Raw genomic sequence first — 12,795 nt, 5'->3', positions numbered from 1 at the left:
TCCTTTTGTTTGTTTTAAACTTCTGCCAATTAATTTCATTGGGTGACCCCTAGTTCTTGTGTTATGTGAAGGAGTAAATAACATTTCTTTATTCACGTTCTCCACACCAGTCAAGATTTTATAGACTTCTATCATATCCCCCCTTAGTCGTCTCTTTTCCAAGCTGAAAAGTCCCAGTCTCATTAATCTCTCCTCATACGGAAGCTGTTTCATACCCCTAATAATTTTTGTTGCCCTTTTCTGTACCTTTTCCAATTCCCATCTATCTTTTTTGAGATGGGGTGACCAGAACTGTATGCAATATTCAAGATGTGGGTGCGCCATAGGTTTATACAGAGGCATGATGATATTTTCTGTCTTGTTATCTATCCCTTTTCCTAATGGTGCCTAATATTCTGTTTGCTTTTTTGACTGCTGCTGCACATTGAGCGGATGTTTTCAGAGAACTTTCCACAATGACTCCAAGATCTCTTTCCTGAGTGGTAACACCTAATTCAGACCCTGACACCACCAAATTCAATGACAACATTGAATTTCAGTTGCCATTTCGTTGCCCAGTCACCTAGTTTTGTGAGATCCCTTTGTAACTCTTTGCAGTCTTATGTTCATTAATAAGCTTTATAGTAAATGAAGTGAATTTCGAAGGGCAGCAATGCGACTCTGGTCAGCTCCGCAGCAAAGAGACTAGAAGGTATTTCTGCCAGCGAACGCCCTCTCCGTCATTATTACTTATTCCAGGTCTGGTTTATTGGATCTCATTTCCTGAGGTAGACTCAATTGAATAAGGAGATGGAGAATCTCATTTTGCTCTTGAAGATCAACACATTAGCCAATCAATACTCTTATCTTCTGGGTTCTAACCAAACTCGCTTCTCCCAGCAAGAGTCCCAAAGACAACTGTGAAATGAAAAATGTGCAAAACTTGAAGTCCCTTCACTTTTGCATAGGCAGGAGACGTTGGGGTATCCGGGTGCAGGTGCACGCTTCCGGGTCACCTGATCGGACCCAACATTTCTTAGAACAAGCATGTGACAAAGCAGCGATCCCGGCATTCTATTTCTCACCCCAGAAACGTAGAGGTAACCAACACAACTTGTGCTATAATCCAGATATCTGCTCTCATATTAGCAGATCCAGTGGCTTTCCCTGAATAGCATATTACCACCTGAGAAACAATTTTCACTGATGTCAAAATAGCCTGGAGAGAGAGAGATGCATGTTCATGGTGCACCAGAACAGGAGCCTTGATTACAGGGTGCTGAACCCATAGAGGGTAGAAGCTGTACAGCTTGGAACAGAACTCTCAGCCCCGACACTTTTAAGCAGTCAAGCAACAGACCGGAATCTGAGGCTTACAGCTTCTCTGTCTCATTACTCATGTCCAGGTTCCCGCTACTCATGAGCTCTCTTGGGCACCCCATGTCATTTTCTTCCGTTAGAACTGTCCTGTTCCAGAGTGTCCTACACTTGTGTATTTTCAAACCCAAGGGACTTCATTTAGGTTAGGTATGCTATTTCCAACAGAGAGATTCGACTCCAGGCACCAATCGTTTGCACTGTATCTATACAAACAGCCCTGTTGCAGCCAGACAGGAACTGGAGATTGGTTTTAACTTGTGCTGGCGACACCTGTTTGCATGTACTAGACCAGGGGTCAGAAACCTTTCAGAGGTGGTGAGCCGAGTCTTCATTTATTCACTTTAATTTAAGGTTTTGCATGCCAGTAATGCATTTTAATGTTTTTTAGAAGGTCTCTCTCTATAAGTCTATATATTATATAACTAAACTATCGTTGTATGTAAACAAGGTTTTCAAAATGTTTAAGAAGCGTCATTTAAAATTAAATTAAGATGCTGATCTTACACTGTTGGCCCGCTCAGCCTGCTGCCGGCCTGGGGTTCCGTTCACCTAGGCCGGTAGCGGGCTGAAAGGGGCCTGCGGCTGGGACCCCAGCTGGCAAGGGGCCGGCAGCCAGAACTCCAGACTGGCAGTGGGCTGAGCAGGGGCGGTGGCCGGGACCCCAGACCAGCAGTGGGCTGAGTGGCTCAGCCTGCTGCCACTCAGCCCGCTGCCGGTCTGGGGTTCCATCCGCCGGCTCCTGCCACCCAGGGTCCTGGCTGCCGGCCCCGCTCAGCCCGCTGCCAGTCTGGGGTCCCGGCCCTGCCCACATAGAGTGGGTACCTACTTTCTCCCTGGTTCTGGCCCATTCTCTCCCTCTCTCTGACCTGAGATGAGGGTGGGAGTACACTGAGAACAGGGCTGGGGGTGAAGGAGCAGGCTGGAGGTTGGGGTGCAGGGTGTGGCCAGGAGCTAGAATGAGAGAGGGGGCTCAGGGTTGGGGCAGGAGGTTTGGGTGTGGAGCGCTTACCTGGGCAGCTCCCATTTGGTGCGAGGGGTGCAGGTGGGAATGTAGGTGTGTGTGTGCAGGAGCTCCCGTTCGGTGCTCAGGGTGGGGGTGGGGTGGGGGTGTGGATGTGGGGGTGCAAGAGTCAGGGCATGGGGTGGCTGGGTATGTGTAGGGGGTGCCGGAGTCAGGGCACGGGGCTGGGGTGTATGGGGGGCGCAGGGGTGAGGGCAGAGGGCTGGGGGTGTGTGAGGAGGGTTCATGGGTCAGGGAAGAGAGCTGAGGGTGTGTGAGGGAGGTGCAGGGGTCAGGGCAGAGGGCTGGGGTCGTGGGGGTGCTCCCAGCCCCCTGCCCTGCGCGGCTCATGGCAGGGGGCTGGAGGGGATATGCCGATTCCACCCCCTTCCCCAACGTCCCCGGAGCAGAGAGCGCGTTGCGGCTTTGCTTTTCCCTCTTCCCCTCTGTAGCAAGGGCCATCAGCTGATCGGCGCAGGGAGGGAGAGAAGGAGGGCAGGAACCCTGCACGCTGGGGGAAGAGGCAGGGGGAGGGGGAAGCTTGCCTGCCCTGCAAGGAGAGAGCGGTGGGCGGAGAAGAGTGCGCCAGGCCGGATTTTGAATTGCACGCTGCTGTCCCCGGCCGACAGCAGCATGCCATTAAAAATTGGCTCTCGGGCTGTCTTTGGCACACGTGCCATAGGTTGCCAACCCCTGTAATAGACAGCAGCCTCTTAACTGGTCATTGCACACACGGTTGGCATCTTAATTAAGACCTGAAACACACCCTAGTCTTGACAGCCAGGTCTGAATAGCCTGCTATTGGTACAGCTTGTCAGACACAGATGATCAAGACTTAGGGGTGGCACATGACTGCAAGGGAGAGTGTTCCTGATGTTACAGAAAAAGGCACTACAGGTCACAAGTTCTTCAGCACAACAGAGGCACAGATTCCACGGGAGAGAAAAACAAGCAAGGTTCAAAATCACTACAGGAAGAGCAAGCTAACTGGTTTTCAGGAGTCTGCTATCTAGGAAAACTCTGGAACAAAGAAATCTGATCAACATCAAGATGGCTAAAAATCCGGCTTCTGCAAATCATATAGGTACTAACATGTCTCTCTCTTTACAGAAAGAAGCAGCCTTTGATTTTTCGTCAATCTTTCATAGAATCCCAGCAGCTAGATATGGTTTTTCTCTCTCAATTTAATTCCACTATTCCTAGTCACGCCCCTGTCTGTCACACCAAGTAGTAATTCTTCTACATCTTGGTGTCTGCTTCCTTCAAAGTTCCCCTCATTAGCCATCACTTAGCCAAACAATACAGATTAAGCACTTTTAACATCACCTCACAGGTCAATCTCTACAGACCTCTTGATTATTTTTAAAAAGAAAAGGAGGACTTGTGGCACCTTAGAGACTAACAAATTTATTAGAGCATAAGCTTTCGTGAGCTACAGCTCACTTCATCGGATGCATGCAGTGGAAAATATAGTGGGGAGATTTTATATACACAGAGAACATGAAACAATGGGTGTTACCATACAGACTGTAACAAGAGTGATCAGGAAAGGTGAGCTATTACCAACAGGAGAGCGGGGTGGAGGTGGGGGGGGGGAGGGAGAAAGACACTAAACTGCTGGAAATGGCCCACCTTGATTATCACTACAAAAGGTCCCCCCTCCCCCACTCTCCTGCTAGTAATAGCTCACCTTTCCTGATCACTCGTTATAGTCTGTATGGTAACACCCATTGTTTCATGTTCTCTGTGTATATAAAATCTCCCCACTATATTTTCCACTGCATGCATCCGATGAAGTGAGCTGTAGCTCACGAAAGCTTATGCTCTAATAAGTTTGTTAGTCTCTAAGGTGCCACAAGTCCTCCTGTTCTTTTTACAGATACAGACTAACACAGCTGCTACTCTGTAACCTTGATTATTTTTGTTGCTCTTCTCTGAATTCCCTCCAGTTTGTCTGAATCTGCCTGGTGATATATCCTGGACTGAATCTAAAATGAATAAGAAACAGCTAAGGAATGCCAAGAGCTTGCTGTTCAACTGTTATTTCTTTATCCCAGACAACGGGTTTCCATTCTCCATTACTCTGACCAGCAGCATAATGCTTAGGAGCCATGGTAGATCAGAGGCAGTGAGACCAAAGGATGTCAATTACCGGTCACTGTATCAGATTCACAGCATCACAGTTACAATTCCACCTTACAAGCCATTCTCACCATGTGAAAGGGTTTGCACCAGCAGTCTGGAGAACTAGTGTAAAGGTTCAAAATACCATTGCTGCTTTCTCCACTAGCAGATGTTCACATGAGCTTCCAAACAGTCTCTAGCAGATACAGTGAGTAGGCTTCATTTTAGATGCCTGTATAATTTAACCCACTTGTGACTGAAAGATCAGCCTGATTACAACTTCACCTCTGCATCAGGACACGGCAGTAGATATTTCAAAAGAGAACGCCTGAAATGACAAATATACTTGGAAGAAATAAACGGCGATACTTTGGTAAGTTTTGCTTTTAGCAATCTGTGTTGAATTATATTATTATTATTAGCAGATAGTCTTCCTGACTGAACCTTCAAACAAATACTAGACGCCTGTAAATGCCCTTGGAGGATAACTGAAAGAGAAGTTCTCAAGCTTTGGGGAGCATGTTCCCATCCCTAGGGATCGGTGAGACTTTCTAGAAGGAGTACATAAAGTACCTGAACCATCCCCATATATTCATGGCTAATTTGTAAGCGCATTTGTCATCAATTATTGTCCAACTTTTTTTTTTAACAAGCTGCCTTTGGCTTCAGAAAGCTTGAGAACCCCTGGGTTATACTTGCACTAAGAGGTTCTCCTGGAATATTTCTCCTTCCACAACACCTATTGAGAACGATGGGAACCACGTGCTATTTCTTATTTGTTTTCCAACATTAATCATGGTTAGCTGGATAGACACGTTAATAACATTAATGACTGTATACATCAGAAGTTATCCTTGATGAAGGACTCAGAGGCCCCATTCCTTAGCTGTGTTTCAGCTGTTGCACACCACTCCACTGGCACAAAATGGCTGTGTATCTTGCCATGAGAGTATCACCCCAGTGCAGCAGGATCCTCTGGTGACATATAGCTGGTTTAGCAGCCAGCATAGGGGACAGTACCGGAGGAGAGGGGATGTGGTCCTATTTACACTCCCTTCAGACGGCACAATTAGCAACCCCTCCAGGTGTTCTCACTAAGGGGACTGGGCCAACACACAGCTGGTGCAGGATCAGGGGAACACAAAAATGGCTGAAGAAAGCATTTGCATCATAACGAGGTGTAAATCACTCTCAATGACTCTTGTTAGTATTGTAGAGGATTCTTGGTATAATACAGAAAAATACTAGTTCCCAAGGTCAACAGCATGAGCGGAAGGGATCAGAGCGCTTGGTTTGTGACATTTGCTTTGCTATCCGTAGATCATTACCGTAAGACAACAAAATGTCTCAACTGAAGAGGTTTTAAAAAGCCCCAGCTCTTTTTGAGCTGGCCTGTCAGAGGCACGGATCACACATGGGGCTGCCGAGGCTGTTCTGCATATGCAGGGCTAGTAAAAGCCACAGCAAAGTCGCACTGTGGCCAGTACAAAGGCAAATGCATAGCAAGTGCTGAGGATTCATAGACTCACAGACTTTAAGGTCAGAAGGGACCATCACAATCATCGAGCCCAGGGATTTTCAAACTGTTTTTCTGGCGACCCAGTTGAAGAAAAGTGTTGATGTCCATGACGCAATGGAGCTGGGGATGAGGGGTCTGGAGTGTGGCAGAGGGTGGGGGTGCAGGGGGCTCTCTGCTGGGGCGCGGGAGGGGGTCAGGGCTCTGCGTGCAGGCTTTGGGCTGGGGCCGGGGATTGGGGTGCAGGCGTACCTCAGGTGGCTCCCGGTCAGTGGCACACAGCGATGGTGCTAAGGCAGGCTTCCTGCCTGTCCTGGCACCGCAGACTGCGCTGTGCCACAGAAGCAGCCAGCAGCTGGTCTGGCTCCTAGACCAAGGCACGCAAGCGGCTCCGTGCGGCTCTTGCCTGCAGGCACCGCCCCCCAGCTCCCATTAGCTGGCCCCATGGCCCCCCAGCCTAGGAACCGGACCTGCTGCTGGCTGCTCTGTCACCTTTAAAAGTGCCCCACCTATCCCAGGGTTAAGGCACCTAGTGTGGAAGCTTATGGTGTCACTGACTGCACATGGCTGTGCAGAGATCTTCAGATCCCAGCAGTGACGGTCTTGTGCCTTTGGCAAGCCTTATATTCATTTTAAAAAACAATCATCCATAAATTGCCACAATTAACATAATTCCTTTTTTGAGCACGGCCCTCTAAGCTGGAAGTGGGGTGCACATGCCTTCTGGCCAGGTGTTAGGGAGAGAAGCAGGAGCAGCTAAAGAGAAATAATGAAATCCATATCACTAAGCTGTGCAAATAATCTCCAGAAAAGCTAACCTATCTTCCTTTGAATGAACTGGTATCTAATAGGGAAGACAGAGCTGACAAACTACAGACAGTAAATCAACCCATCACTCACAATTCCCCCCGATATTTGATTTGAAACAGCAGACAATTCTATACTCCCAAAGGCAATACCCATACAGAGCTGATTAAGGAGAAAGGTCATACATACAGCAGTTTTGCTCCAGTTACAGCAAGTGGGGGCCTATTCTGCCAGTGCTGAGCCCTCTCAACTCTTAATGCAGTCAGTGGGAGTTAACGGCACTTAGCACCCCTCAGGATGAAGCCGACAATTTAGATTTCTTTAACTCTGAATTTCTGCCCATCCTTCTGTACGTTTGGGGCTCGAGCCTGTGCCATTGCAGTCAACAGTAAAACTCTCATGGCCTTTAATGATGCAGAATTGGCAGGCGAAATACACCAACAATTGCCATGCTTGATTATTCAAACAAGTGTGGTATTGTGTCATTGTGGTATTTCCCCCCTCATTTTACATACCTAAAATACACAACAACTCTTGGCAAATTAACCTTCTTCCACCAGGATTTTCAAAAGGTAGTTTAATAAGGTCCTTCTTGTGATCCACTGGTCTATTTTCTGTCACTTTTCTTAAATGATCTGTAACTTTTTAAATTATTCTTTCCAGTCAAGCTGACTCCCTTACATTTTTCACCTACTGATTATACTCTGGCACATGATCATTAATTACTTCATTGAGAGGGCGGGGAATAAGGAAGTATCCTTGCCTCCTTTCCAGAGCTTGACAAATCCACTTGCCAGTGGGATACTCTCCCAGGTAAATGAACAGGCCTCCAATACCAATTTCTGTACAATTTACTGGCTACTTTCATCCTGAAAAAGCCCGAGGGGCTGGTTCTGATCTCATACCAGAGAAACTCAAAAGTCCATTGAAGGCAAGGAAGTAACACTAGTATAAAATCTGAATCAAGCCCTATTTTTCTAGCCCTTATGGTTGTGAAGGTAACACACTGAATGTGCCCTGATGCAGGATGTCCCAGTCAGCAGCACAGGATCTCCAGTGTCTCCGCCCTTGTCCCATGGTTTCCCAATGTGAAGCAACGTGAAGCTGACAAAAATCTGGTCACGATTCACTGTTGCTATTCAGAATCTGTAGGAAGCAGTAAAACTAAGACGCATCAGGTCAATTTCCAGTTGTTGCTTAGGAAATTATGAGGAGCAGCAGCAACAGGCATTGGCGCTATTGGCCCTAGACTTCACTGGTGCTTTCCCTCCCTCCTACTCATCATTTGTTTCAGCCTTTGCGTGTTTGGTGTAGTCCTGGCTATTTTGTGTAAATCAAACTGGTGGCAAATATTAAAGTAAGCTTTCTGTGCGGCTAGAGGGCTCAGAGTGGTTTTGAAAGCAGAGATCCAATACTCTCTTACAGATATTAAAACCCATTCTACACAGCATGACAATTCAGAATGATTAGCAGCCTTGTTCAGGAAAGACCAGGACTGGAAGAGCAGAGGATGATGGAGGTCAGGCTTAAGGTGAATTTTCAGACCTCTGTGTGGGCTTTGTCAGGGTCTAGAAGGGTGCTACCTGATTTCCAGCAGGCAGGGAATTAATTAGCTGTTGTGATCTCGCACTAATGTACACTGTGGAGTAAATCAGGAGGCTGGAGACTGAGGGCCCAAGTCAGACACCAGTGAATTCAGGAAGCTCTGTAAAAATAGCTACCCGGTACCTAGAGGAGAGTGATGCCTTGGAGGAACTAGAGCTCCATATGCAGTGGCTAGAGGGCGGAGTTGTAGCCCAAGTTGGGACTTTTGCTATTTGATTGTGGCTGGTTTGTTAGAACTTGCACACGTCAAGGCTGGGTTGACACGGGGGTGCTAGTTTGGAAATTATTTCCACTGTGGTCAGCACCACCGGCGGGAGTCCTAGTGCGCTTGTCTGCGTTTAACAACATCTCCACCTGCGCAGAGCAGGACATTACCACCACGGATGGCTGGGGAAGTCATGCCTACACCAGCTTCCCCACAGCGGGTACCAATGATGCAGCTGCACACTGGGGAAATCTGGAAAAGACCAACCCAGCCCCAATGTAAACAACATCTAGATATGGAGAAAACGGCTTGGGGATGGTGAGGGGCAGCCATGGGTGGGCGAAGCTGACCCACCAGACTCTGTGCTGTAGCCCAGCTGGGCCTGCAGACGGCACTGGGAGGGGGCAGGGCCCCAGGGACGCCAGGCAGGGCGGGGACAGGGCCCCCGGGACCCCGGGCAGGGCGGCGCAGGCCGGGGGCCAGCGGCCCGGGGTACCGGGGGAGACGAGGCCCCGGCCCGGCTGCTCTCACCTTTTTGACGGACAGGGAGATGTTCTCCAGGATCCGGTCCTTCACCTCCCCGGGCTCCATGGCGCTGCCTCCGGCGGCCGCTCGCTTCCTCCCGCGCCGGCCCGGCGGCCTCAGCCGATCGCCGCCGCCCGCCCGCCAGGCGCCCGGGGGCTCCGTCCTGCTAGCTCGGGGGCCCTGCCCCGCTCCCCGCCCGGCCCTCCGCTGCGCCCCGGCCCCGCCGCCCTGTGCCGGGAGCCCGGCCGGCGCAGGGGAGGCGGCGCAGCGCCGCGGCCGCACTCGTGACGGGGGCGGGCAGGCGGGCGGGGAGACGCGGCGCGGGAGGCGGCGGCTTCTCCTAGCCAGAGCCGGAGCCAGCCCCCTGCCGAGGAGCTGGGAGCCCCCGGCCTGGCCTCAGCCCCCTGCTGCCCCCGGGCTCCGGGCGTCCCCCCCGGGACGGGCCCCGCTTCCCTGGCCCGGCGGGCCTGCGCTTGGCGTTATCCTCCGCCTGGCGAGGCCCATGTTCCCCCCGGCCACCCGATCGCGCCCCGGGGGGCCCGGGCCGGCTCCTCACACACCTAGCCGCGAACCCCCCCTAGGGTCAGGGGGCCTGCAGTGCGGGGGGCCTGCCCGCCTTTGCTCTCTAAAGAGAAAAGGAGGACTTGTGGCACCTTAGAGACTAACCAATTTATTTGAGCATGAGCTTTCGTGAGCTACAGTGATGAAGTGAGCTGTAGCTCACGAAAGCTCATGCTCAAATAAATTGGTTAGTCTCTAAGGTGCCACAAGTACTCCTTTTCTTTTTGCGAATACAGACTAACACGGCTGTTCCTCTGAAACCATCTCTAAAGAGAGCGACTCCGGGAGCTCGGCCGCCGGACGGCTGCGGTTTAGTCACGGGGGTCGCAGATTTCCTGATTTCTAGGGCTTAGCAGGAGGCAGGACTGTGCCCCCCTGCCCTGCAACTGGGGGGCAGAAGCAGGCCTTTCGGCTTCCCCCGGGGGCTGCAGCCGGGGCCGTGCGACCCGTCCCCGCTGCACCCGGGGCTTGGTGGGGGCCGCGCACCCCAGGCCGGTGTGGTCCCGGGATCGGTGGGGGGCCGCGTTTTTAGTAACGTAACAGACAAGTCGCGGGCTCCCTGAATTTTTGTTTATTGCGCCTGACCTGTTTGTGACTTTTACTAAAAAGAACCGTGAAAAATCTTAGCCTTAACTATGAGGCATATGTTCTAACCCTTTAATAATTATTGTGGCTCTTCTCTGAAACTTTTCCCATTTATCAACATCCTCCTTGAATTGCGGACACCAGAACGGGACACAATATTCCAGCAGTGGTCGCACCAGTGCCAAATGCAGAGGTAAAATAACTTCTCTACCTCTACTTCGGCTTCCCTTGTTTATATATCCAAGAGTAACCTTAGCCCTTTTCATAGAATCATAGAATCATAGAATATAAGGGTTGGTTCTATGAAAAGGGCTAAGGTTACTCTTGGATATATAAACAAGGGAAGCCGAAGTAGAGGTAGAGAAGTTATTTTGGGCACTGGGAGCTCATGTTCAGCTGATTATCTACCATGATCCCCAACTCTTTCAGAATCATGGCTTCCCAGAGTCCCCCATCCTGTAAGTGTGGCTGACATTCTTGCTCCCTAGTTGTATACATTTACATTTAGCTATATTAAAATGCATATTGTTTGCTTGCACCCAGTTTATTATTGTTTTAGTGATCTGTGCTCTTCATTATTTACTATTCCCCAATTTTTGGGTCAGCTACAAATTTTATTAGTGATGATTTTGTGTTTTCATCCAGGACATTGAATGTTAAATAGCATAGAGCCAAGAATAGATCCTTGCTGGACTCTTTGAGAAACCCACCTGCTTGCTGATGATTCCCAATTGTCAGTTACATTTTGAGACCTTTCACGTAGTTACCTTTCAATCCATTTAATGTTAATTTTATATCATTCTGGTTTTTTTAAATAAAAATGTCATGCAGTACCAAGGCAAACGCGTTACCAAATTTGTAATCTCATAAAAAAATCAAGTTAGTTTGTCAGGTTCTATTTTCCATAAACCCATGTTGATGGGGCATTAATTAATTACCCTCCTCTAATTCTTTATTAATTGAGTCCCATATCAGCCGCTACATTATCTTGAGCAGGAGCCTTGTCAGACTGATAGGCCTATATGGGTCATCCCATTTATCATTTTTAAATATGGACACAGCATTTGCTTTCATCTAGTCTTCTGGAACTTCCCCCGTGTTCCAAGACTTATTTAAAATCAACAGTAATGGCTCAGTGGGCGCCTCAGACAGCTCTTTTAAAACTCTTAGATGCAAGTTATCTGGACCTGCAGATTTTAAAATGTTTAACTTTAGTGGTTGCTGTTTAACAACCTCCTGAGATACCAGTGGAAAGGAAAGAGCGTTATTATCATTATATGATAGACTACATAATCCATTTCCTCCCAAAATACAGAACATTACGATTTATTGGACACCTCTGCCTTTTCTGCATTGTTATTGATAAATCTACCATTTCCATCTGGTAATGGACCAACACCATTGCCAGGATTCTTTTTTGTTCCTAATATACTTTAAAAACTCCTTCTTATTGTCTTTAACTGTGCCGACCATAGATTTCTCGTTGTGTTCCTTTGCTTCCCTTATCAATTTTCTACAACTTCTAGCTTCTGAAATATATTTATTACTTTCAACTTCCCCTTTCTTCCATTTGTTATTTTTTAATTTTTTTATATATGCTTTCACTCCCCTCTAAACCAATAAGGCCTTCTTCCTTGATTGTGGCTTTTGAGGCATTTAGTAAAATGTTCTTAAAAACAATTCCGAATTATCATTCACATTTTTCTGATTACTTTTTTCCTCCCAGCTGATTTGGCTGATATCTGTTTTCAGCTTTTTGAAAGCACAAAGTATACATTGTGACAGGGTCGGGCCAGATGGCTACAGGAGAGTAATTTTTTTTTTTTTTGGAAGCAAAAGCTATTTTTATTTGCATAACACGCTTACAAAGTAAAAACAGCAGCATATGCAATGTGTAACACAGCAACCAATCACAATTGTTTTCTCATTAGCTTCAGGGGAGGGAAGTGTTCAAGCTTGCACAGGTCCAGAGCGGGGGGCTTCCTCGACTCTCACAGTCTTCCACCCCCTCGAGTTACCTGGCGCCACGCCCGAGTGTCACCAACAATTCCCTCCTCTGAAAGCACCCAACAAGAGGGGCAGGCTGTGGGGTGGACAGTCCGGGGGGGGGGGAACATGCACCCACGTGTGAAAGGACCCCTCTAAGGTGGTGGTGTCCACAGCAGCTGGGGTTGGGGTCCCTTACTCTCTCCCCCAATCAAAGGGTCAGACAAAGGGACCCGGACGGGGATACCGAGCAGAGAACCTCGGACAGCGTCCACCGCTCCTCAAAAGCATCAAGGGAGTCGGTGGATGCTGCCCAGAGGAACTCCGCCCGGCTACGTGAACGGACCGAGGATTGGAAAACGGCCCCACAGTCACAGGAAACTCCATCGGCCAACCTCCTCTCTCTGGTTTTATAGATGGCCGTTTTAGCCAGGGCCAGGAGGAGGTTAACTAGGAGATCCCGCGACTTTGTGACGCCACGGATGGGGAGTGCATAAATAAAAAGGTGAGGGGAAAAATGCA

General features: G+C 48.8%; 1 protein-coding gene across 3 annotated transcripts in view; it reads right to left on the bottom strand.

Annotated features, from left to right (window-relative positions):
- Nucleotides 1–9,324, bottom strand: part of PLEKHM2 (pleckstrin homology and RUN domain containing M2) — a 71,962-nt gene extending 62,638 nt beyond the window's left edge. For 2 of the 3 annotated variants that reach the window (XR_007353328.2, XM_048825236.2), the window contains exon 1: nt 9,148–9,324. Coding sequence is in view for 2 of the 3 variants with exons in the window: in XM_048825236.2 (XP_048681193.1) it covers nt 9,148–9,207 (60 nt within the window). In the remaining variant the exon portion in view is untranslated. The remainder of the gene's footprint in view (nt 1–9,147) is intronic. The other variant, XM_048825238.2, reaches the window with a different exon arrangement.
- Between the last annotated feature and the right edge of the window lie 3,471 nt (nt 9,325–12,795).

Source organism: Caretta caretta, chromosome 18 (assembly GCF_965140235.1).
Source record: "Caretta caretta isolate rCarCar2 chromosome 18, rCarCar1.hap1, whole genome shotgun sequence".
Taxonomy (NCBI): domain Eukaryota; kingdom Metazoa; phylum Chordata; order Testudines; family Cheloniidae; genus Caretta; species Caretta caretta.
Note: the sequence above shows the minus strand (reverse complement) of the source record. Positions and strands in the feature narration are given on the sequence as shown.